Genomic DNA, 26,185 nt, shown 5'->3' with positions numbered 1-26,185 from the left:
GGAGACGCTTGTGGGGGCGTGGCTCTGCCCCGCCCCCCGGCTCCCCTCCCCCCACCCCACCATCATATCCTGTTCTGGTGCCCCAGTGGCGCCCTGTAGATGGTGGCGATATATTCTGAGCTGAGGCTGGCTCTTATTTCCAGCGAGAAGGTTCTTGGAAACTAATCTACTAAGTACCGTTCCAGGGGATGTGCCCTGATCACCTTATCCATTATGAACGCAACACAGACCTACTGCAGCTACCTTGACTATGAGTTCGGGTAATCACACCACCGTGGTCTCTGCTTGGGAGTGTAGCTCAGTATGCAGAAAGGGAGACTGATTCTCTTTAGTGGACTTGAGGTGGATCTTGGCTGGATCTGGACAAGACTATCATAGAAGGATCTTCCCTCCCTCCCTCCTTTCTACCTTCTCTCCCTCCATTATATTTCCCAACCCTATTGTCTCTGCATTTCTCCATCTCTGTCTGCATTTCTCTCTCTCTCTTGACTTCTGGCTTTCTCCTGGTCTCTGCATTACTTTCTTGGTCTCTCTGTCTCTCTCTCTCATTCTTTTTTGACTTTGTTATCTCTCTTCACGTATCTTTTTTCTTCTCCATTAGCACGGGAGCCCTCTGATCTCTCTGGTTTGTTCTCTGGTTCTCAGTGAGATGTGATCCACATGGATCAGGAGGATTTTTTTTTTCACTGGTGGATGAGTTGGTGCAAGACTTAGAACAGATTGCTCAATGACCACTGAGTCAGCTTGTCCCAGGAGCTGATGGCTTCTAGATGGCCCTAGCAATGAATTCCTGGCCCCTGTCCTCTGAGCGCCCTTGGGGTCTCAGTCCTCAGGCGCTGCATGAAATGGTTGCTGCATTTACCAGTGTTTCAGAAACCTGCCCCCTCCTGGCAGCTGGAAGGAACTGCCTTTGTGCAATGGAACCTTCTCTGGTGGCTGAGTTGGTAAAGTATCTGCCTGCAATGCAGGAGACCACCTGCAATACAGGAGCCCCAGTTTTGATCCTTGGAAGCAGTATTGCTGCTTCCATGTTGAAGGGAGACAGCTGGTGCTGTGTCTGAAAACGGGAAGCTGGGCACAGCTTGTTAGTAACCATACCCTACCCAGATGAAAATAAGAAACAGAAAGTTAAGCAAACATTTTAATATAGTTTCAATATAATTAAGCTTTCAATTTATCAGAATTTGGACACTGCAGCCATGCTTTCCAATTCCAGCTCTCACTTGTCAGCATTGCAAGATGGAAGTGTCTCAGTCTGGGGCAGGTGGCCCTGGTCCTGCTGTGGGGCTGGTGGCCCTGGTCCTGCTGTGGGGCTGGTGGCCCTGGTCCTGCTGTGGGGCTGGTGGCCCTGGTCCTGCTGTGGGGCTGGTGGCCCTGCTCCTGCTCTGGGGCTGGTGACCCTGGTCCTGCTCTGGGGCTGGTGGCCCTGCTCCTGCTCTGGGGCTGGTGACCCTGCTCCTGCTCTGGGGCTGGTGGCCCTGGTCCTGCTGTGGGGCTGGTGGCCCTGCTCCTGCTCTGGGGCTGGTGACCCTGCTCCTGCTCTGGGGCTGGTGGCCCTGGTCCTGCTGTGGGGCTGGTGACCCTGCTCCTGCTCTGGGGCAGGTGGCCCTGCTCCTGCTCTGGGGTTGCAGAGCTCTGGGCTCGGGGCCTGCCCTGCCAGCAGTGCTGCGGCTCCTCCTTTCTGTGTCTCAGCTCTTCCATTTGAAGCTGGAGTGTGTTATTAGAGTCCAGGCCCCCTCTGATACTCTGCGATTCAGCGCCCCAGGATGTCCCTGTGTTTTCCTTGTGATCTGGAACCTGCTTGTGTGTTGGGGTCTGAGCACCAGGAAGGGACTTCAGTCTCTTCGTTCAGAACCTTCAGGGTGAGTCCAACTGTGCTTGCTTGTGGTTCCCAGGGTAGCTCTTGCATTCAACAGCTCTTGCCCGCAGACCTTGAAAGCCTTTGCTTTAGATTAACTTGAGCCACCAGTAAGGAATTTCTGGTGCATCCTGGTGTTAATTAGCAAGAAGGAGAAATCTTAGCCTGCTCGTAGGCTCTTTCCGTCTTCTGGGAACTTAATTCCTTTGGGAGGCTCTGGGGCAGGAATTTCTATACTTGCTTTACTCTGCAGCTGAGTAAACTGGGGCTCAGAGCTGCTGAAATGTGGAATTGGGCTTTTATCATCTGCATCTGACCTCACGCCATGAAGGTCCCCACTAATGTCTGACTCACCTTCCTGTTTTGAGATTGTTTTAATATGGGAGATGCTGTGGCTATCTCCTTGGTATCTGTTGGTGTTTAGTTCCTTAACAAACTGGGTAGAAACTGGAGTCTGACACTTGGCAAAGTTATGGAGAATGTGGAAGCCAGGATTCCCCAGTGACCAAGAAGAAAATTAATATAAAGCTGCATTTGAACGTTAGTGCTCTCGGATAAGCATCCTGTCCTGAGACAACTCCCAGCTCCACTAGGCATTAGCTTGTGATACTGGGCAGATAACTTACCATCTTTTGGTCCCTTTTTCCAATCTAAATGGGGAGGATAGTAACAGTGATAATCTCCTAAGGCAAGGGTGATGCCTAAATGAGATGCTGCCCACAAGGACTATACCTTGTGTATACGGGTAATACAGGTAGTAACTGTACCTGATACTGTGATGATTGAAGAGTGAGCATGTGTTAGTCACTCGGTCGTGTCTGACTCTTTGCAACCCCATGGACTGTAGCCCGCCAGGCTCCTCTGTCCTTGGGATTTTCCAGGCAAGAATACTGGAGTGGGTTGCCATGCCCTCCTTCAGGGGATCTTCCTGACCCAGGGATTGATCCTAGGTCTCCTGCATTGCAAGTGGGTTCTTTACCATCTGAACCACCAGGGAAGCCCAAGATGGAGCCTGAGCGAGGCCTGTTTTCAGGGGTTTTTCACCGGCCACAGCTTCATGCAGGCTCCCTGTGGGGAGCCAGCATCGCCACTGTTGTCTCCTCCATCCTGTCATCAGCAGGACAGCCTCCCATTAACCCCAGTCTGCAAACAAGGAAGTGAGGGAAGACACAGCCAGCACCAGAATACCTTGGGCAGTTTTCACCCCTCCAAAGAGCTTAGACCCTGGTCAGTTTCAAAGGCCGATGTCACAGAAGGGACACCGAAATGTGAAAATGGACTATCTTGCCCCAGATCATCCAGCCTGTAGGAAATAGAACCCTTAGATCTAGACTCTGGGCCGGTTCTCTTTTCATGAAGAGTCCATTGTAGGGATTTCTCTCACATAGGCTCCCTCCGACTGCATTTTGTCCACGTGTGATCTTGAACATGGTGCCGATGCCTTCTGTGTGTGAGTGGTGGCACGTGGGCAGTGCCCAGTGACCTCATCTGAGCCGCATCCCTCCCCCAGCCCCAAACCCAGATGCAGAAATGTTCACAACCCAAACTTGAGACAAGACTTCCTGTGCCCTGAGGTTCAGTAGGAATGGCGGGGGTGTAATGAGAAGCACATGGTCAGGGGCTCTGTGAGGACCATCCCAGCTTGGGGACGAATCCTTTGTGTTAAGTTGATGCACAGCCTAGTAATCTTGAGCCCAGAGAGTGCCCCATTGGTTGGGCTGTGAATGAATCTCACCAAAATTTGTGTTAGGCAGGTCTCTGCAGAAACAGAACCAATCTCTCCCTCTCTCTCTCTCTCTCTCTCTCTCTCTCTGTCACACACACACACACACACACACACACACACAGATTTTAAAGAATTGGCTCATGCATTGTGGGCACTGGCAAGCAAGTTAATATCTCTCTCTCTCTCTCTCACACACACACACACACACACACACACACAGATTTTAAAGAATTGGCTCATGCATTGTGGGCACTGGCAAGCAAGTCTGCAGGTAGGCTGCTTGGTTGGAGATTCAGGAAAGCATTGATGTTGCAAAGGGAAGTCGTCTGGAGGCAGAATTCCTCCCCCATCAACCCCCTCATCTCAATAGCAGATGCTTGCAAATTGGGAGTTCAATTCAGCCACTTGCAGGGTGAGACCCTGGGTTCAGTTTTCAGTCGGTTTGGCTTTGAGGCTGCTGGACATGAGGATCTCTTTTGGAGTAGATATAGAAACTTTTGGTTCATTTATGGAACCCTTGAGCTGGGAATTTGAATCCCTGAGTCATCCTTGTCTTTCCTCACTTTGTCCAGTGTAATTAAGAACAACCAGCTAATACTGTCATACTCAGGTTGATAAAAACATTCTAAGGTATCAAATACACAGTCACCCAGAACTTTGCCTCTTGTAAGCACTTGATGTGGTATTTTGTGCATTTCTTTTGCCTCATCATCCTGTGCACTGCCAGCGCTGTCTTATAACTACTGAAGTGGGGTCATTAGTACCTTAAATCAGGTTAGAGAACCAATTCCAGAAACCCCAGGACCCATCCAGAAAACTTTTAAGATTCTGTTCCTTTAGAATTACTCTTGGTACCAGAATCTGACAGGGTTATCCGTGCACAGGGCCTGGGGTCTCTGAGAGGAGAGAGAGAGTGGTGTGTGTGTATGTTTCAGTTCAGTCCAGTTGCACATTCATGTCTGATTCTTTGCAACCCCATGGACTGGAGCATGCCAGGCTTCCCTGTCCATCACCAACTTCCGGAGCTTGTATCTATTTGCGTAGGGTGGGTTTTTTTTTTTTTTTTTTTTGGTATTTTGGGGTTATTTTTTGGTTTGTTTTTGGCTGTGCTGCGTGGCTTGAGGGATCTTAGTTATCGGACCAGTGATGGAACCTGTGTCCCCTGCAGTGGAAGAGTGGAGCCCTAATCACTGGACCACCAGGGAATTCCCAGTGTTTATATAATTTTTCACTGTGCTTTTAAGGCTGTGTTTTGAAATACACACACACTTAACGTTTTCCCATTGTTTCTCTCTGGATTTGTCCTCCTGCTTCTTGTTCATGGGAAATGACTAACCATCCGGGCGGGAGCTGTCAAACATCTCTGACCCCCAGCCTGCCTTTATTCTCCATGAATGCGCTCAGGCCGTTGTGAATAAACACCACCCCAGCCCTCCTGTTCCCGGCTATCCTAGGGAGCCTGCCAACGGCTGGCCTGGGGTCATCTCCTTCAGTTTAGATTTTCCCCGGAGAAGAAAAGCATGAAGGTCTAACTTGCTGCCAAGAAAACATAAGCAGTGTATTTGGAGGCGTGTAGAAAGGCCAGTGAAGCCTAGTTTGTGGTTTATTATTAGTGGTAATTATTTCCGGGATGCAGTGCCTTGGTGTCTGTGGCCTGGCTGGGGTCTGGAAGTCCATCCGTGGTTGTCTCAGGTACAGTGTTCATAAAATGGGCAGAGGTAGAGGCCTCCTCTAGGGTGATGTAGCTTCTGCCCTGTCTTTGGGGGCTAAAGAGGAGAAAACCCCAAAACAGCAAGGACTTCTGAATCCCTGAACAGGGCAAAGCAGGAATGAGCTGCAAAGATGCCTTTCTATTTCTCCAAGTCCCCCATCTTCACTTGACCCTGGCCCAGGAGTCCTGGCTCAGCCTCGGGCTAAGGAGGCAGATCTGGTCAGCAATGGCCTTGAAACTCCGACCCAGTTCTGGGTTTTGCAGAAGCTGAAGGCTGAGTTCATTCCCTTGTGTCGAGCTGTGTGGCCTGTGCATAGGTCGGATGGGCCTCAGCTCCTTCACCAGCTCCCGCATCCCCACCTGAGTTGTGTTTTGTGGAGTGAGATGAAGGCTGAGGTCAAGGGTGCTCACACTTGCAGGATGCATTCCGGGAACCGGACCCTCCTGGTCCTCAGATTTCTAAAGGCAGGACTGAAGTGCAGATCAAGGAGAGGATGAACAATAGTGAGTTACGGGAAGATCAGGAAACCGTTGATGCTCGTCCAAGGATTTCCAAAGACAGGCAGCTCTCTTTTTCTCCAGGCAGTTCTGTCTCTTGATTAGTTTCAGGTCGACAAAGCCAGGAAACCTTTTTTTCTTTTTTAAATTAATTAAAAAATTTAATTTTAATTTAGTTTTAAATTAATTAAACATTTTAATTTTAAAATTAATTAAAAATTTTAATCTTAACTGAATTTTAAAAATTAATTAAAATTGTGGCATGTGGGATTTTTTTAGTTGAGGCATGCAAGTTCTTAGTTGCAGCATATGGGATCTAATTCCCTGACCAGGGATTGAACCCAGATCCACTGCATTGTAAGCGCAGAGTCTTAGCCACTGGACTGCCAGGGAAATCCTCAGAAACCTATAAGGTTACAGATCTTCTGTTTTCCTAAGGCCTCACCCAGACCTCACCTTTATGCTCAGATAAGAGAAGGGGGTAACAGAGGAAGAGATGGTTAGATAGCATCACCAACTTGATGGACATGAATTTCAGCAAACTCTGGGAGACAGTGAAGGACAGAGGAGCCTGGCGTGCTTCAGTTCATGGGGTCGCAAAGAGTCAGACAGGACTGAGCAACTGAACAGCAACAAGAGCCAGTGGAACCTCTAGTCCTGGGTGGGTCGGCAGGGCCACCCTCAGCTCAGCCACTTCTGCTGATGCGTGAACCAAAAACCATGGCCTGCGGGGCTGTGGGGGCCTGCTTGGCATTTGCATTTCACACACATCCCTTACGGCAGCCAGGGCTTTCTCGGGATGCAGGTTTTTCTGCTCTGGGATGAGCTGAAACAGGCTATGCACCTGCCCTACGGCTCCCTGGATTCCATCCTGCCTGCCTGGGATGCTCTGAGTAGGTCAGGAATGCCGGGGACCTTCCAGGTGATTCTGAGCATTGGCCCCCCTCTGCCTGGGGGCTTCCTTTAGGGTGAGGCTGTCCCCACGTTCTGGGGCCCTCCTTCCTGCTTGGGGATTGTCACTGACTTCCTCAAGTGAGCTGCCTGCCAGGCCTCTAACACTCCCCAGAGGAACAGAGTGTTCTTTGTGAGATTCCTGAGTCTGGAGTTGGGGGGTGGGAGGGATGGGGGCAGCTCCCAGGGCCAGCTCGCAAGGCAGCCACTGTCCCAGAGTGGGTGTTGTGCTGCGTTATCAAGAGATAAGGCCTCGGGAAAGGCTGAGCAGAGGAAAGGAGACGCATTCCAGACTGAGAAGTGTTTGGCCTTGAGGATGCTGGGTTTGGAGAAAAGGGCCGGGTTGGCAGGACCACTGTGGGGGTGCGGGAGCCCCACAGTGGGAGGATGTGGAAGAGGTGCATTCCTGCTGGTGGTGGGGCTGGTCTGAGGTCAAATTCCAGCTCGGATCCCTTGACTTCATAAAACATCACACCCTTCAATCAGTTCAACACAGTTATTGAGTACAGAGTCATTTTCCTCAGGGTATCTCCATCAAGTAGAAAAGTAAAAAAAATCTATTATTTAAAAAAATAATGTATTGGTGTACAGTTGATTTACTATGTTGTGTTAGTTTCAGGTGTGCATCAAAGTGATTCAGTTAAACCTACACATTCATTCATTTTCAGATTCTTTTCCCATATAGGTTATTATAGAATATTGAGTAGAGTTCCACATGGTATATAGCAGATCCTTGTTGCTTATCTATTTTTATATGTAGTAGAGTGTACATGTTAATCCCAGTCTCCCAGTTTATCTCTCTCCCCCCTACATGTTTCCCCTTTGGTAACCATAGGCTTGTTTTTGAGATCTGTGAGTCTGTTTTGTGAATAGCTTCATTTGTGTCATTTTTAAAACATTAGGTTCTAATCTAAGAGATAAGATTTTAAAACACTAGATTTAAAACATTAGATATGAGTGATATCATATGATATTTGTGTGAAAAATAAAAAAATTTAAAACTGGGTGCTTATTGGATTATTGGAGTGGAGGCTGGGATTGAGTTTTTGGACAGTGTTAAAAGAGAGACCAGCTTTGTTGTAAGGCTGCGTAAGGAAGGCATGAGATGCTTCAGTGAGAAGTTCATTTCTATCCTTGAAGGCAGAAGGATCCCTTCAGAGGTCTTTATGTAAGAGAATGGCCCATGAAGATTATGTTTTAGGAAGATCACCCTGGAAGTGCTGTGGAGAATGGATGCAGAGGCAGGGAAGGAGGTGGGGAAAGCAGAAAACAATCCGAACTCTGACTGGGAGGTTCTATTGGAGGGTGCATGCTGCATGCTAAATCGCTTCAGTTGTGTCTGACTCTTTGTGACCCTGTGGACTGTAGCCCACCAGGTTCTTCTGTCCATGGGGTTCTCCAGGCAGATACTGGAGTGGGTTGCCATTTCCTCCTCCAGGGGATCTTCTGACCCAGGATCGAACCTGCATCTTTTTTGTCTCCTGCATTGGCAGGCAGTTTCTTTACTGCTAGCACCACCTGGGAAGCCCTCTATTGGAGTGAGCTGGGGAGAAATTATGAAGCCCTGATTTAAGGGAAGGTATGCAGAGTAGCTTCCCTTCTAGCTTAGTCAGTAAATAATCTGCCTGCAATGCAGGAGACACGGGCTTGATTACTGGGTTGAGAAGATCCCCTGGAGAAGGAAATGGCAACCAACACCAGTATTCTTGCCTGGAGAAGTCCCTGAACAGAGGAGCCTGGCAGGCTACAGTCCATGGGGTCATAAGAGTTCGACACGACTTAGCGACTGAACCACCACCAAGCAGAGTGGAAAGGAACGGATGTGTGTAAGGCATTACAGCATTGGCTTTCGATGGTCATAAATGATTCCAACTTTCTGGCTTGGCCATGAGTGGCTAGAGAAGAGGACATGAGTTAAGCACCAGGAAATCAACATTCTTTCCTGACAGTATATTGAGTTGGGCTAGACTTCTGCAAACCTTGAAATCTCAGTAATTCAACTGTGTGAAGTCCTTTACTTCTCCTTCTGACAAAGTCTGCTATGAATCTGGGGGCCCTGAGAATGGTGACTCAGGGGTCCAGGCAGATGTGGAGGGCTGTATACTTGCTCTCAAATACTTCATCCCACTGATGTCACATCTGATTTTCTGTCTCAGCCTATTAGTCATAGCTGAACACTGGGAAAAGGACTGGGAGATGCTGGGAGAGCAGGCCAGGGGGTGTGTTTGGTGAGCAGTGAGGTCAAGTGTTAGGTACCCTGGATCACCCCAGAATAATAGTCTAGGTGGTGCTTGGGATTGGGTGCTTGAATGCAGTCTGAGCTGAAGATTGTTAACAGATTTGGGAATCAACAGAGTAGAAGGTAGAATGTTTGGGTTCTCTAAGGGAGTGGGTTGAGTTAGTAGAGCAAGGTTTGGGGAAGCAATCAACTTAGGCTTGGATTGACATATGAAAGTGAAATGAAAGTGTTATTCACTCAGTCGTGTCCTACTACTCTGCGACCTCATGGATTGTGGCCCGCCAGTCTCCTCTGTCCATGGAATTCTCCAGGCCAGAATACTGGAGTGGGTTGCCATTTCCTTCTCCAGGGGACCTTCTCAACTGAGGGATCGAACCTGAGTCCCTTGCATTGCAAGCGGATTCTTTACCATCTGGGCCACAAGGGAAGCCAGGGATTAACGTATACACATTACTGTATATAAAATAGATAATCAGCAAGGACCTCTACGGCACAGGGGACTCTACTCTGTAATGACCTTTATGGGGAGAGAATCTGAAAAAGAATGTGTGTGTATATGTGCTCGGCCTCTTTAGTCGTGTCCAGCTCTTTGCGACCTTTCGGACGGTAGCCCGCCGGGATCCTCTGTCCGTGGGGTTTTCCAGGCAAGGATACTGGAGTGGGTTGCCGTGTCCTCCTCCAGGAGATCTTCCCGACCCAGGGATCGAACCTGTGTCTCTTGGGTCTCCTTCATTGGCAGGCGGGTTTTCTGCCGCTAGCGCCATCCAAAGAATAGATACGTGTATATGGATAAACGAATCACTTTGCCGTACACCTGAAACTAACACAACATTGTAAATCAATTATATTCCAATATAAAATAAAAATTAACAAAAAGAAAAGAAGAGCAGGGGTCAAAGGTGAAATCTTAAGGAGCACTTATTGTATCGGTGACTGGATGGCTGGGGTATTTGACTTCCCCAGACACCTGTTTCCTCAGCTCTGAGACAGGCCGGCTCCTCCTCTGGAGGGGTGCTGAACCTGAGGCGTGCTGCCGGGGATGCAGGGACTCCCGGCAGCGGAGGCTCCCTCCCTGCCTCTCTGTGTTGGGCTCAGCTCCGCCTTCTCTTTGTCAGGAACCGTGGTATACGGCGAGCCCATCACGGCCAGCTTGGGGACCGACGGCTCTCACTACTGGAGCAAGAACTGGGCCAAGGCTGCTGCCTTTGTCACCTCCCCGCCCCTGAGCCCTGACCCGACCACCCCAGACTTTCTGAACTCCTTGCTGTCATGGTGAGTGTCGGCGACTTGCTCCTGTCTTCTGTTCTTGGTCTTTCCGCGGACCAGGCTGACCCGGTGGGTTCCAGTATGGCTGGCCAAAGCCAGCTTGCCAGCAGAAACCTTGTCCTCCAAACGCGGATTGCTGGATGGGAGCAGGGGTTAGCATCTTGATCCTTTCAAGGGGATCCTGGGTTAAAAACCAGGGCCATCTTGAAAGCCAACCAAAGGGGATGAATGAGGTAGCGAAAGGGTTTCACTGTGTGTAGTGTCAGTCATAAGACACTTCATGAAAGAGACTTAGAGACCCAGCATTTAATGAAGCTTTAATGTCAGGCCACGTCTTCCTGAATTTCCTGTCTCCTGGGGGCAAGATGACTGTTTTAAAAACCTTCAGTGGCCGGACAAGTGAAAAAAATATATTCAAGGATGATCTGAGGTAAAGATCAGTAAAAAGCTGGTGCTGTGTGTTCCTTGTAGTGGAGATCTCCAGGTGACCGGCAGCGCTCACTGTACCTTCAACACGGCCCAGAAGGCTGTCGGAAAGGACAACTTCACCCTGATCCCTGAGGGCACCAACGGCACGGAGGAGCGGATGTCTGTCATCTGGGACAAGGCTGTGGTAAGGCGCGGTGGGCTCATGGCGGTGGTCTCTGAGCGGTGGGGTAAGGCTGTGGTAAGGGGCGGTGGTCTCTGAGTGGTGGGGTAAGGCTGTGGTAGGGGGTGGTGGGCTCATGGTGGTGGTCTCTGAGCAGTAGGGACAAGGCTGTGGTAAGGGGCGGTAGTCTCACGGAGGTGGTCTCTGAGCGGTAGGATAAGGCTGTGGTGAGGGGCGGTGGGCTCACAGTGGTGGTCTGGGCTCACGGCGGTGGTTTCTGAGCAGTAGGGTAAGGCTGTGGTAAGGGGCAGTGGGCTCATGGCGGTGGTCTCTGAGCGGTGGGTAAGGCTGTGGTAAGGAGTGGTGGTCTCACCGCAGTGGTCTCTTGAGTGGTGGGCAGGGCTCGGCTTTCTCCTGCCTCCTCATCCGAGGCCTTGGGTCTCATGCGAGCCTTGAAATGGCAGTTGAGAAAATTCTAGAAACCAGTATTTGTGTGATAATATTAGGTTTGGAAGTCTAAGACCACTCCCCATAGGTTATTTCTTTTTAAATACCCACATGTATTTGTCATTATTATTATCTGTGAACCAGGAGAGGCTGGGGGAAAAAAAAACCACGACGATCTTTAAAATATGACTCTTGTGATCAATCAAGAGAAAGCTTCCTTCACACCCTGGTGACTTAATCTCCTGCTCTTGGAGATAGACTCAGTTTCCTTAAAATGGTTTTTGGATTCTCTGGGTTTAACATTTATCCTCACTACAGGCTTTTGACAGGCCTGCTTTGAACATACATTGACTTTTGAGGAATCTTTGGGACTTTTTATTTTTAATGTCTTAAAATGTAACAACTTTAGGTTTAAAACCTAAAGTTCTAAACCCTTATGGGTTTTAAAGTTCTAAAACCTTATGGAATTTTTTCAGTTATGTAAACTATGTATTTCCTTATTCCAAAAAGAATAAAGAAGTAAGTAAAACTCACTCATGACACCATGTTTCAGATCCAATTACACTGAACATTTTGGTGAACGTCTTTAATTTTTTGCTAGTGAGAGAGTGCACACGTGCGTAAATGATGTATGAGTGAATGTGTAACACAGACATCATATAAACTCTTTTGTAGCCTATCTTTTACAATTAATGTAGTATAAAAATTCTGCACATCCTTCAACGTACTTGAAAAACTTGGTTTTCGATAGCTAACTCTTCCATCTTGATGCTGAACTATAATTCATTTGTAATTCTTTGGTTGACTATTTAGGTTATTTCTGATTTTACTTCTGGGATGAACACCCTCGTAGGTACATCCTGAGACACATATTTAGTGATGTTTATAGGAGAAGCTTCTAAAAGTGGTATTTTTGGGTCAAAGGGTATGCATATTTTTAAGGCTTTTCATATCTCTTGTCAGAGTTCCTTCCAGAAAGGTCACACCAAATTTATGTGCTGCCAGCAGTAGATGGCATTCCCTAGTTCCTCCTACCAGGTCCAGATCAGGGTTATCATCAGAAAACCCAAGGCATCACTTAATTTCATCTCATTGTTTTACATTGAATCTCTTCAGTTACTTATTAAAATGTGTATTTCTTTCATATGCTTTCAGCCATTTTTATTTTTTTCTCCCTTACAACCCGCTCATATCCTTTGCCGATTTTCCTATTGGATTTAGAGTGGGCTTTCTAACAGAGAGTGCATTCATCTCTTCAAATCCCACATTTAAAGGGACATGAAGTACACATGGCAGAGATGAGAAAGTAGGGGGAAGGATGTGCGGGGAGTTTGATCGACATCCAGAGTTTGCTGCAGGGATGGGGCACTGAGACTTCTACGTTGGCTGGACTCGGAGCTGAGGTCTGTGCCTGTATCTTTGGAAAGAACAACCGTTCACATCAAATCATGTTTCCTAAAGAGGCATTGAGGCCCCTTCAGCTTTTTTAAAAAAAAGTACTTCTTGCTTTGAAATAATTATACTTTCAGATTATTTGCAAAGACAGCATGGACAGAAAGGTCCCGTGTACCCTTCACCTGCTAATAGTTACAGCTCATGTATATTTGGAGTGTAATTTCCAGACCTGGAGAACGACAGTGGTGTGGTGCATGTGTCTAGTTCTGTGTCATTTTGTCATATGTAGATTCATGTAACCATCACTGCAATCAAGATAGAGGTGTCCTGCATCATCACAGAGACCCCCATGCTCCTGTTCCTTTATAGTTGCACCCACCCCTAACCTGCGGAGGAATCTCCGTCTCACCCTTGGTGTGCCCATCTCTATTACTTGGTTATTTTGAGAATGTTCTATAAGTGAAGTCATACAGTATGTGACCTTTGGAGACTGTTTTTTTTTTTTTTTTGGCCATGTCAGGGCATGTGGGATCTTAGTTCTCTGACCAGGGATCGAACCCATGGCCTCTGCAGTGGAAGTGCAAAGTTCCAACCACTGGACGACCATGGAAGTCCCTGGAGATTGTTTTTTCCAACTCAGCATAATGCCCTTAATATCCAAGTTATGTGTATCCAAAGTGTCTCCTTTTATTGCTAAGTAGCCTTCCACCCTTCAGCCTTTTAACTTGCTTTTCTTACACCTGTGTGTGTGTGTTGTCCTCCTCAGGTCACTGGGAAGATGGATGAGAACCAGTTTGTGGCTGTGACCAGCACCAATGCTGCCAAAGTCTTCAACCTGTACCCCCGGAAGGGCCGCATTGCTGTGGGGTCTGATGCTGACTTGGTCATCTGGGACCCCGACAGCGTGAAGACCATCTCTGCCAAGACCCACAACAGCGTAAGCCCTGTTCACGGCATGGACCCCATCCAGACCAGTCTCATAGAAGGACAGAGGCAGGGACAGTCCCCAGGATTTATGAAAAGAACTTGCTGTGATCGGAAGGAACTTTTCCCCAGGATATGTTATAACTTGCAATTTGCTGAGAAAAAAATAGCTCTTTCCTTCTCTTTAGTGAGGTCAACATGACCGTTAATCTTATCATCACTTTGGAGTACAGTGGCCTGTCTATGGCTAGAAAGTCTCTGTCTCTGGACCTTCAGAGCCTCTAGCATCATGTCTGGATCTCAGAAGCTTCTAGAAGTCAGGCAGCATTCCAGTTTAATAGTTCGGTGCATCATCTCTCCTGACATCCCCTGGTGCAAGGGATTCAAATAAAACATTCAAATGTCCACTCCTGAGATGCCTACTCGGCACTTTCATTCTTTGAGGCCACTGCTTTCTCATTGTCAGTGTGGCCATACAGAAGCCTAAAAGGCAGATACTCTTATGTCCTAAAGGCATGAATTGATTTGGAAGAAATAGAAGAAATACCCTGGAAGGCGTGATCAGGATTTTAGGATCCGTAGTTTTGGGGTATCTCTTGGCTCTTGTTCTAGATGGCAGAGCTTGGGGGTGCCCTGTCTTGGTAATAGGACCCTGGGGAAGTGACTTCATGTCATATCTTGGGCTTGTTGGCTGAGAAGAGGGGTTTGACGAGGCCCCTGAGTATCCTGTGATTCTGTGAAGTCAGCAGGTATTAGATGGAGATGTAGATACCATTGGTTCTTCATTAAAAAAATTGTGTGTGCGTGTCTGTATAATATAGAAATGGCAAAAGGGAGAACTTCAGAAAAGAAACAGGTATAGAACAGAGTTTTTCATGTCAGAAACCTCTGTGACTTTTTCTTTGGCCGAGCATCGCAGCTTATAGGATCTTCATTCCCTGACAGGGATTGAACGCCAGATCCTCAGCAGTGAGTCCTAACCAGCAGTGAGTCCTCGACCACCAGGGAATTCCCCTGTGTGATTCTTGAAGTGAATTCTTACTGAATGATGAGGCTTTTTGAGATAAACTTCTAAACTGAAAGCTGACTCAGTGAGGAATCTGACTCTAGGTTGCTCACTCCAGGTGTCCTGGGCCAGCAAGTATGGACGCCTGCTCCAAGGGCCAGCTCACGGTGGGCTTCTGGCATTTCTCCAGGACACTGCTGGACTCTTGGCTAAATCCTAATCCTCTTTCCTATGTGGGCAGAGGGGATTGGGCTGCACAAGCACCCGTGGGTGCTGGGTGGGTGGGTCCTTTAAGGAAGTCTGCTCAGCTGTCAGTATTAATGGTGGATTTTCCCTTCTTCCCCACTGGTGGGCTTAGCTCCGCAGCAGAGCCTGACAGCGGCCCCTACTGGTGACTTAGGTCATGACCTCCTGGGGGCCCATCATTGGCTTCTTTATGGGCAGGGGGCCTCGGGTCCAAAAGGAGAAGGGGCCGGCAGAGGATGAGACAGTTGGATAGCATCACTCACTCACTGGACGTGAGTTTGAGCAAACCCCGGGAGATAGTGAAGGACAGGGAAGCCTGGTGAGCTGCAGTCCACGAGGTCGCAAAGAGTCGGACACGACTGAGCGGCTGAACAAGAACGACAATAGCGACCGAGGCTCCTGCCTTGTGAACCTACCTCTTCTTGTGCCTTCAGCATCATAGCGCCGTTTACCCTTTCATTTGGCCTTCTCAATAAAGGGATGGTATTATTATCTCAATCGGGAAGATAAATAAAACGGAGGCTTAGAGAGCTTAAGTGACCAGTCTAACGTTACATAGCTATTTTGCGGTGGAGCTAGAATTAGAACCCAAAATTGTCCAGGGCTTTTCCCTGCCAGACTGTGTGCGCAGCCTCTTGGTCAGGGTCAGAGGGAGAAAAATGTTTCTCCCTGACAGAGTCCCCTTCCTGGAGGTGATGGAAAGAGCAGGCTGGACTCACTGTGTAATCTGCAGGTGACCTAACTGGAGCACCTGCGTGGGAAGCTCTGAACCTGGCAGAGAGGATGTAGAGGAGTGATGATCCAAGAAGACAGATTCCGCCCTCCAGACATTCAACAGCAATGCCCTGCTTTTACCTCCAGGCAGTCCTGGAGATCGTGACTTCTAACAGTGCCTCTCGCCCATCCAAACCTCTTTGAAAGAGCCGGCAGGAAGCATGTTTGTGCAACACTGATTATCTACGAGAACACTAGCAGGAGGCCTTCCCCGTGTAATACAGTATTTCCTACCACGGGGCTAATTAGCTTTAATTTGGAGTATTTAGCTAACTCTTGTTGACAGCCTTGTTGCTACTAAGCCTCTGCTTGGATTTGCCCGGCATCCAGCCAGATGAGTCATTTTAGGAAGCATGTGTGGGTGCAAGTTACAAAGGTCTGTACCTGGTAAGCGACGAGGTCTCGCTGCCTCACTGTTTGACAGAGTATTTGTGTGTGTTAGTCACTCAAGTCGTGTCCTACTCTTTGCAATTCATGGACTGTAGCCCACCAGGCTCCTCTGTCCATGGGATTCTCCAATCAAGAATACTGGAGTGGGCAGCCATTCCCTTCTCCAGGGAACCTCTCTGACCCATGGATCGCACCTGAGTCTCCAGCATTGCAGGCAAATCCCTGAGCCACTAGGGAAGGCCTTGACAGAGTATAGGCTCTGAACACCCCAGGTTGTGACTGACCATTGAACTTGTTAATTTTAAGTCACTTAGAGCCATAGGACTTGTTCTTCCACATCCCTTTAAAAATGGGAGGTGACCCATAGATCTGGGTGCTGAGATCCATCTTTTTTTTTCTTTTGGATGTGGACCATTTTTAAAGTCTTTTTTGAATGTTACAATATCATTTCTGTTTCATGTTTTTGGCCACGAGGCATATGGGAGCTTAGCTTTCCAATCCAGGGATTGTACCCGTACCCCCCCTGCATTGGAAGGCAAAGTCCCAACCACTGGACCACCAGTGACGTCCCATGAGATCAGTCATTGTTAGGCAACTAAACTCACCATATGCATCTCAGGATGTCTTTGCCCCTTGCAATCTTGTTGGGAAAGTGCAATAAAGAACCAGACAGTGAATGAGGGATTTTCTAAATGCCAACATAATGCTGAGTAGTGGGCTAGATGCTTTTGTTCCTTTTATTTCTTGTGATCCTAGCATCCTTTCTGTAAAGTGGGCTGTGTCCCCTTAGAGGTGAGGCAGCTGAGTCTCAGAGAAGTGTGAGGAATTGGTCCAAAGTCATACAGCTGGCAAATGGCAGACCTGGGATGTGGACCCCGGGGCGGATGGCACCATGGCCAGGGTTGTCTCCATGACTGTAGGAGGGCATGAGAGGAGCTTGTCGGAGTGTGGACAGTTAACTGTGGGGGATGTGGAAGAGCTGGGACTTGATTCAGTCCTCAAGGATAACCCTTCTGAAGGTCCTTTCAGAGCAGACAGAATTCTTTCCCATATGATGCTTCTTGGGTTGTCATCTCTACATGAGCCTTTCGAAGGAGGCAGGTGAAGAAACCGAAGGTCTGAGGCAAGATTAAAGCTCAGAGTCATACAACTCTCGATTTCAAACAGATCTAAGGTGCCACCAATTTTAAGATAGTCTGTTTGGGTACTGCTATGAAAGAAAGCACGTCCAGAAGGAGGAGTCTAACAGGATACTGCTCTAAAATTAAATGCTGTGTTGCCAAAGGCCAGCTTGTGCTGAGCATGGGATACATGAGAGCTAGATCTGCCAGGTACTGAAGGGGTGGCAAAGAAGCTTGCCTTTCTTGATACTGGCTTTTGGTGCAGGGAGGGCAAAACTGGCTGCTTAGAGAATCTGAACTGAAAGCTGGGGCTTATGCAAGCTGTGTCCAGCAGCGGTCCAGAAAAAACCTGAGGGTGAGATTTTCCTGTAACATGTTACAGGTTTGGGAACCCCCCAGGCCAGTGGGAAAAGCTGACTCCAATCCCCTGAAAGGGCCCAGTTTAGCCTAGACTGACATTGACTGGGCAGTTCCTTGTGCTGTGAGATACAGGCTCATTCCAGGGACTAGTGTCTTAGAACCGATGAAGGGCTTGGAGGCACACACTGTGGTCCTGGGAATCCATGTGCAGAGTCGCCTTCCTTCTTCCAGGTGCCTCTTCCTCTTATTCCTCCAGGAGCTTTCAGGTTACTTCTTGGTGTCTCAGAGCAGGGCTGTTTCATTGCTGTTTTCAGGCAACCCCACGGGTCCCGTGTGAGCTGATGAGCCAGCCTGGGGCTCCCCATGCCCACCAGCCCCTGCACTAAGGGCGATGTTGCCCTGAATGGCAGTGCATCAGCTCTGCTCACAGACTGACTCTTCAGCACTGATCACCTGGTCCGAATCTCCCCAGAAGCCCAGCTGCTTTTTGTGGATGGAAACTGTTGATAGTTGCTCAGTCATGCCCCACTCTTTGCAACCCCACAGATTGTAGCCTGCCAGGCTCCTCTGTCCATGGGATTTCCCAGGCAAGAATACTGGAGTGGGTTGCCATGGAGCTGCCTGTTAATTCTCCAGGTCCAGGCAGCTGTACCTGTGAGCAGGGCAGGCGTCTGGAATCTGGAGGAGGGGCAGTGGATGAGCTGAGGCTGTGGGGTGGGGCTGTGACACGTGGAGCTTTTAGTGTTATTGCAGCAAGAAACTCACTCAGACAGAGACCCCACATATTTTCCAAGAGTGCACACAGATATATCCCCCCTTTCACCATGAAAGGCTTGGAACCAAAAGGATGGCTGCCTTGTTGGGAAATTAAACCTCAAGCGTTTTATCGACGGCATGTCTCTGGAGTTACCACAGTCCTTTCATTTAGCAACTTCAGTTTAACCACATCGCTAACTGATTGGAAAACCAAGCGAACCAGTGGGAAAACCGACTCGTGGATGGCTCATTTCAAGATTAAATTTAGAACTTGGTCAGAGAAGGCTTCTTGGGGTTTTAACCTGATTGGAGCCTGAGTTAGTGAGAGCTAAGTCACCGCTTATACGAGGAATCATTTTCTCATATTCGTGTGGCGTTTACAAACCCCTCTGCTTTTCTGTATAAATTTTCTCTTCCGTGATTTTTACCCCTCCGTTTTGCGTGTGTGTGTGCTGAAACTCAGACAGAATTTAGACCTAGTGATGAAGTCCTGGTGAGTGCTTATTCAGGACAGGGACCCCATCTCTGGGCTTTTCTTTCTTCTGAGTGATCGCTGGGCGGTGGGTGCTGCCAGACTGATGAGATTTTGCCAGGATGGAGGGCGAATTCTGAAGTTTACTATGTTCCCTCCCTTTTAGTCTCTTGAGTACAACATCTTCGAAGGCATGGAGTGCCGTGGCTCCCCACTGGTGGTCATCAGCCAGGGGAAGATTGTCCTGGAGGATGGCACCCTTCATGTCACCGAAGGCTCTGGACGCTACATCCCCCGGAAGCCCTTCCCTGACTTCGTTTACAAGCGTATCAAGGCAAGGAGCAGGGTGAGTACCTCCGATCTTAGGAGTGGTTTCTCTCCTGGATAAAGTTCAGTTCCATTAACACGGAGCACTCTGACTCAAACTACTGAGGTGAGTACGGGGGAGAAGGAAAACATGGTCTTTTTATTCCTGGAATTCAGAATGCCAGTGCAGGAGTCGGGCATGTCTGCAGCCAGCCAGAGTGATGTGAGACTGCGGCGTGTGCTGTGATGAGGCTTCGAGGAGGGGACTGCTGCTGCGGATATAAGAGAAAGTAACATGGGGAGAGGGCATTTTGAGTTGGGTCTTGAAGGTTAAGTAGAAGTTGTACAAGTCAAAGAAGGAAAACAAGGGAATTAGGTAGAGAGACAGTTATGAGCATAGAAAATGTAGAGTGTATTTAGGACATGTTGAATGCTCTCCAGCACTGGTGCTTGAGGACCGTGAGGCAGGGAATGGGTGGAACTGTCAGGGAATTAAAGGGAAAGTAAGATTGGAAGCTCTGGGGCCAGATCTTAAACATGTGACCAGACCCTCTTCACAACATGTTTGGGAATTCCTCCGAAGTTTAGGCTCAAGCGCCTTGGGAGAAAATAGGAAGAACTGTTAATCAGTTTTTTTTTTTTTTTTTTTTAATATTTATTTATTTATTTGGCTTCATTTAGTCTTAGTTGTGGGATCTAGTTCCCTGTGTGTGTGTGTGTGTGTGTGTGTGTGTTAAATTGCTCAGTTGTGTCTGACTGTTTGCGACCACAAGGACTGTAGCCTGCCAGGGTACATGGAATTCTCCAGGCAAGAATACTGGAGTGGGTAGCCCTTCCCTTCTCCAGGGGATCTTCCAGACCCAGAGATTGAACCCAGGTCTCCTGCACTGCAGGCAGATTCTTTACCACTGAGCCACGGGGGAAGCCCCTCATCAGTTTCTATGGGACCCACGTTAAGGGAGCTTTGCCCTGGAGCTGGGCTGCTGGCTGTGTGCTGATATCTGTCCCTACCATACTCCGTAGGGAGCCCTCCTCCCCCAAATCTCACAGGGCCATCCTGGCACCTGTTACTTCCCCATCAGGCAGGCAGTTGCCAGGTAGGTATCCTCTGTGAATGTGGCCTGAGTTGAAGGGCTGTTTTGTTCTGCAGCTGGCGGAGCTGAGAGGGGTTCCCCGCGGTCTGTACGATGGACCTGTGTGCGAGGTGTCCGTGACACCCAAGACGGTCACTCCGGCCTCCTCGGCTAAGACGTCTCCGGCCAAGCAGCAGGCCCCACCTGTCCGGAACCTGCACCAGTCTGGATTCAGCTTGTCCGGTATGGTTACGGCTGGGTCAGAACCTGCTTCTGCAGGGCTTTGCTCCATGTTGCTGGTGGGGCGGGCATCACTCTTGTAGAAGAAGAAGAAATGGAAATGAATGATAGACCCATTCTCCTGAAGATGTAATTCACTAGAGATGTAATTCACAGCAGATGGTGGGTTGGCTTTCAGAATCTTGACACGAGTCTATATCATATATAATGTTCTGATGGCTACACTATATCCAGGACAGTGTTTTTGTTGTTTTGTCAGTAAGTCATGTCCCACTCTTTGCGACCCCATGGACTGTAGTTCGCCAGGCTCCTCTGTCCGTGGGATTTTTTAAGCAAGAATACTGAAGTGGGTTGTCATTTTCTTCTCCGGGGGATCGTCCTGACCCAGGGATCGAACCCACATCTCCTGCGTTGTCAGGCGGGTTCTTTACCACTGAGCAGGATATTAGAGGACATTTTTTCAATGTATTATGTCCATCATGAAAAAGGATATTGTGGTGTTTTAGGATTCTCCTCTCCCTCACAAATGCAGTAAATTGGAGTCGTTCAGCTTGTGGAGTCTAGAGTTTAAGCAGCTTAACTTCGCAGCCCAGACGCAAGCTGTGCTTTGGTTTTCTCGTGTGTAAAATGGGTGTAAAGGTGGTAATTATCTCTTGGGATTGTTGTGAAGATTAGGTGACTTAATATGCATATAAAATGCTTAGAATTGAGTCCTTTGATAATTGTTAGCTATTAGTCTGGATAAAATATGTGATGTCAGGAAGGGTGAGAGGAAAAGAGTCCAGCTTTAGAGCTTCTCTACTTGAACTTCTTTCCAATCCTTCATTTGGCCAGTGATTAGAAAGCTATTTTTCTAGCTCCCTGAGTCACAGATAGGTACCCGGATCTCTCTGATGGGTTAAGGAAACAGTGAATCAGAAATATATATTTTTTTGTCAGATATACTGGGTTTTAGAAAGGTGCCATATACAGATTACCCATTTGCAAAGAATTTAAAACTAATGAGCATTAGTTTTTCCATAACGTAATCCATGTTACTCATGTTGCATGATACTATCTGTGCTGTCTTTCAGCAGGCCATTCAAACATAAAGACCAGGTGGGATGGGGAAGGAGGTGGGAGGGAGGCTCACGAGAAATGGGGCATGGGTATACCTATGGCTGATTCATGTTGATGTTTGGCAGAAACCAGCCCAATATTGTAGAGCAATTATCCTTCAATGGAAAATAAATTTAATTATTACAAAAACAAAAAGCCCCCCAAAACATAAAGGCCATCATGACTCCTACCTTTTTCTAAAAATATATATTGAGGTATAGTCACTTTACAACTTTATGTTTAATTTCTGTTCTACAGTAAGATGACTCAGTTATACACATTCTTTTTCATATTCTTTTCCATTATGGTTTATCATAGGATATTGAATATATTCCCTCTGCTATATGTATGAAACCTAAACAGACTCGCAGAATAGAGGACACGCCTGTGGTTGTGAAGCAGGAGGGAAGGACGGGGAGTTTGGGGTTAGCAGATGCAAAGTGTTCCACATAGGATGGATAAGCAACAAGGTCCTATTCTATAGCACAGGGAACTATATTAACTATATGCTAACTGTATTCTATATTACGTGTGATGAGTCCTATCTATGATTACATAGAAGATGAATAGTGTTAGGGGGACAGAGCCCCCTTTGGAAAAGCCACACTTAATTGACCTACTGAGAATAGGGACAGGATGTAGTCTGAGTCTCTCAAAAGCCTGAAATGTGGTGTTCGTTTATGTATAGTTTTACTTTTCAGGCAGTGGATCCAACTAGTTTCTACAAGGACGACTTTATACCATCTGTGATTCTTAGGCCACTTGAGGCCATCCTTTTTTTGTAGCTTATCCTTTTGGTGAGGTTTTACAAGGACAATGAATGGGCCTGACAGGTTTTCTCCTAAGCCATGTTGTTTCGTTACAAAACAGAAAATAGAGTCACAGATGTGGGAAAACAAGCTTATGGTTCCCAAGAGGGAAAGGTGGGGAGGGATAGGTTGGAAAATTGGGATTAACATAGACACACTGCTGTATATAAATTAGATAACTAATAAGGACCTACTGTATAGCCCAGGGAACGCTCCTCAATATTCTGTAGTGACCTATATAGGAAAAGAATCTTAAAAAGAATGGATATATGTTAACTGAGTCTCTGTGCTTCACACTTGAAATTAACACAGCATTGTAAATCAACTCTATTTCAACAAAAATATATTTTTTAGAAAAAAGCTACGTTATTTCGGTTTAAAGCAGGGATCTGGGAAACTGTCTCTGACCCTCTCTCTTCTCTCCAGGTGCCCAGATTGATGACAACATCCCCCGCCGCACCACCCAGCGCATCGTGGCGCCCCCTGGGGGCCGTGCTAACATCACCAGCCTGGGCTAGAGTTCAGGGCTGCCGTCAGCGGGGGATGGGACACCTGAGGACTTTCTGAGACTTCCTTCCTTCCTTCTTTCCTTCCTTTTTTTTTTTTTAGGAGCCTGTGATAGTTACTGTGGGGCAGCCAGTTCCTGGGGCTCCCTCTCGAGCCCCCACACTCCGTCCCTCACCCGGAGTCACCTATTTTGCTCGCCCACCTCCCTACACATCTAGGAATATCACACCCTGAATCCACCAAGCCCGTACACAGAACCGCATCCAACACTCAGACATGCGAAACAAAGCAGATCACAGTGAGGGTGTTTCTCATCTCCAACCTGTGTTGTATTTGTCATCATCTTCCTGGTCATCAGGGGAGGGGAAGATAAAGTGAATTGCCCAGAGCTGCCGTTTTTCTTTTTAAAGTTTTAGCAGAGTTTTCTTTCTGGGGCTTAGGGTGGGGTGGGGAGGGGAGGGGGGAGATTTTTTTTTTTAATACAAAATTGGAAAGCCTAATTCATTATTACTACAAGGGGTTTGAACTGGACATCCTAATGATGCAATTGTGTAACCATCAAGCTGAATCAGGGTGGTGGGCAGACTCACCATGTCCCTCCTGAGAGGCTGCACGGCATCCACACCGCCATTCCATCGTCTTCTGGGTCAACTGTTAATAAAGGAAAGGTTTTCTTTCTGGCCTAGATTTTTGCTGCAGATGAAATCTTTTGAGGATTCCCTTCTCTCTTTACCTCTTTTTTGCTCGCGCTCTCTCTCTCTTTGCTTTGTCATTCATGGATACGTTCACATGTCTGCTCTTTCTTTGTGTTTCCTCCAGCCCTCGTCTCTGTTTTTGTTTTTTTTCCTCCCATGATCTTTGCCAATGACCAGGTCTGCCATTGTACTGTGGTCCTAAGAACCTGCCCGGAAAGATGTGAGCTTTGTCATCGTGACCATTGTAAGATGCTGTCCTAGTCTGTATAAGACCAGTGCTATCCACTCACATCTCCAGGATGTGCCTTTGAGTTTGAGATGATCCCCATATGCAGGGAAGGGCCGAGTTACCTACGCTGTCACACGTGGGCCCAGAATAGACCTCAAATGGTGCCGAGATGTTGGAGAAGTCTGAGACTCTAGGACCTGAGAGGTTTTCCCCTGTGCAGTGTTAACTGGGCTAAAGACACAATCAGATCTGTCAGTCGAGCCCCCGTAACTTGTGAGCCAACCAGTCTCCAGCCAGCCACCAGCTAAGAGGTACTGAGCTGATGGAGTCTGGCCCTGAGGGCTGTTGTTTTCCATCTAAGTATCTTTGGGGGGCACCAGATCACACTGGGCTTCTCACTTTGGAGAAAAAAAAACTTTTTTTTTCTTGTCCAGTTATTTAGAAAGACATGCAATATACGGAGGTCTCCTAAACTCAGAAAGTCCATGGGAAGTTTGGCTTAAAGATCATTTTAGGGAACTTACTTGGTGGTCCAGTTTTGGGACTTTGCCTTTCAACGTGGGTGGTGTGGGTTCGATCCCTGGTCAGGGAGCTGGAATCCCACATGGCTTGGGGCCATAGAAGCAAAACATAAACAGAGGCAATATTGTGGCAAATTCAATGAAGAGTTTAAAAAAAAGGGGGCCATTTTAATTTGCAAGAGGAAAAATCTGTTTTGTGAGTCAGAGTTGTGGTGGGGGAAAAAAAACTTGTAAATTTGATGTGTGGCCTCTTAAAGACCACAGGCGACCTTGTGTCCACACCCTACCCTCTCCTGGTCTCAGACACCCTTTCTGCTTTCTACTAGCTGCCTTGTGCCTATTCCTGTCTTTGTTGAGCTGTGTTGCATCTTCTCCAAACATGTTTACAGGTCCTCCTAAGCTGTGTTACATTTGCAGGCTTTTATAGAACCAAATCTGCTTTCATAAAGCATTAACATCAAAAAATAGGTCATCCCATCACGACACTTGTCTCTCCACACGTTTTGCCTTTGGGGTTATGGTTGGGGTTTATTTCTTTTTGTTGGTGTTGTTGTTTATTTGTTATTTTAAAAGGAAATTGCACTTTTAAAGAATCATTGGTTAACTTAATATATTTGCTTTTTTATTTTTTTTCTCACCTGCACTGCGAGGGAAATTGAACCAGTCAGAAAAAAAAAAAAGATTTTTGTTTCAATTCTAACAAACACTTGCAGCTCTGTTCTCTTCACTTGAGTCTTCCTGTTTTTCCATGATGCTCATCTTGGTTCTTTCGATTGTTTCCTTGAGACAACTTAAAACCTGAAGATTTCTGCAGGCTGTGTAAGCATGTTTTCCTGTTGGCTTGCTTTGTGTGTCTGTTAAATGAATGTCATGTGTAAATGCTAAAATAAATCGACAGTGTCTCAGAACTGAGTAACTGCAGTGACTTGATGCTCTCAACCATGTAGGATTTAATCATAGATGGATTTTAACCCTTGGAATTGTGATTGTGACCCACGAGTGGAGGAACTTTCAGTGCTAAAGCTCATTACATGTGTAGCCAGGAGAGTACCTTTTTTTTTTTTTTTGTAACCACTGTCTCAATGGCAAAATAATTATGGTAAAAAAAAGAACAGCAAAACAAGTCTCGTGTTTATTATTCCTTAAGAACTCTGTGTTATATTACCATGGAACGCCTAATAAAGCAAAATGTGGTTGTTTCAGGGTGTGTCTTGTGTTGAGATGTTCAAAGAGGCAGGCTGCTTGACCCGGGCCTCCTTCAAAACTTCCCTCCCCGGAACTTTCTGGATGTCTTCAGCCTCGTTTTGATGACTGTGCTAATTCAGGAGTTTTCACTGCATGTTTCTGGTAATCTTGTCCAGGCCACTGAGGTTTAATTCTGAACAGAGCCCTGAGTCTCAGAAATTCACAGACTCCACCCTAAGCCAGGCCAAGGGAGCCTCCCGGATCGAGCTGTAAACATAAGTTGGGAAGTGGAAATTGGTGGGACCACGTGGGTTAGTGTGGTGACCCCTTGGGCTCTCTGCATCCTTAGAGCTTGTTCACCCTTGAAAATCCTTAAACCATAGAAGGGTACAGAAGATAAGAGACTGAGATATGTGGGCCTGCATCAAAAGCTCAGTCAAGGAGCTCATCGGAGGGACTTCCTGGCAGTCCAGTGGTTAAGACACAGCGCTCTCACTGGGGAGGGCCTGGATTCAGTCCCTGGTTGGGGAACTAAGATCGCACAAGCCAGAGTTGTGAAGCAGGTTCCTTTACCCCCGGTAGGGAGGTGCAAGAATGCACATCTGGAGCGGATGGTGAGCCGTGCCCACCCCCACCTACCAGATGCTGAGTCCTCACAGCTAGCTTATTAACTAGCACTGATGTTACTGATTCATTGGTTTGCAAAATACTGAATGAAGCAGGTATGTGAGTGGGGCTCCCCTGTGCCCATTGTATGGTTGGTGAACCCTTTTTCTCTTCTATCCCGCCCTGT

The 26,185-nt window shown here is 47.5% G+C and overlaps 1 protein-coding gene across 2 annotated transcripts in view; it reads left to right on the top strand.

Moving 5' to 3' along the window:
- Positions 1-25,409, top strand: part of DPYSL2 (dihydropyrimidinase like 2) — a 118,762-nt gene extending 93,353 nt beyond the window's left edge. For both annotated transcript variants that reach the window (XM_020869691.2, XM_020869696.2), the window contains exons 9-14: positions 10,099-10,255; positions 10,721-10,862; positions 13,447-13,617; positions 18,896-19,075; positions 20,186-20,351; positions 22,682-25,409. In XM_020869691.2, coding sequence (XP_020725350.1) covers positions 10,099-10,255; positions 10,721-10,862; positions 13,447-13,617; positions 18,896-19,075; positions 20,186-20,351; positions 22,682-22,773 — 908 coding nt within the window. In that variant the 3' untranslated portion in view covers positions 22,774-25,409. The remainder of the gene's footprint in view (positions 1-10,098; positions 10,256-10,720; positions 10,863-13,446; positions 13,618-18,895; positions 19,076-20,185; positions 20,352-22,681) is intronic.
- The last annotated feature ends 776 nt before the right edge of the window (positions 25,410-26,185 follow it).

Source organism: Odocoileus virginianus, chromosome 31, assembly GCF_023699985.2.
Source record: "Odocoileus virginianus isolate 20LAN1187 ecotype Illinois chromosome 31, Ovbor_1.2, whole genome shotgun sequence".
NCBI lineage: Eukaryota > Metazoa > Chordata > Mammalia > Artiodactyla > Cervidae > Odocoileus > Odocoileus virginianus.
Note: the sequence above shows the minus strand (reverse complement) of the source record. Positions and strands in the feature narration are given on the sequence as shown.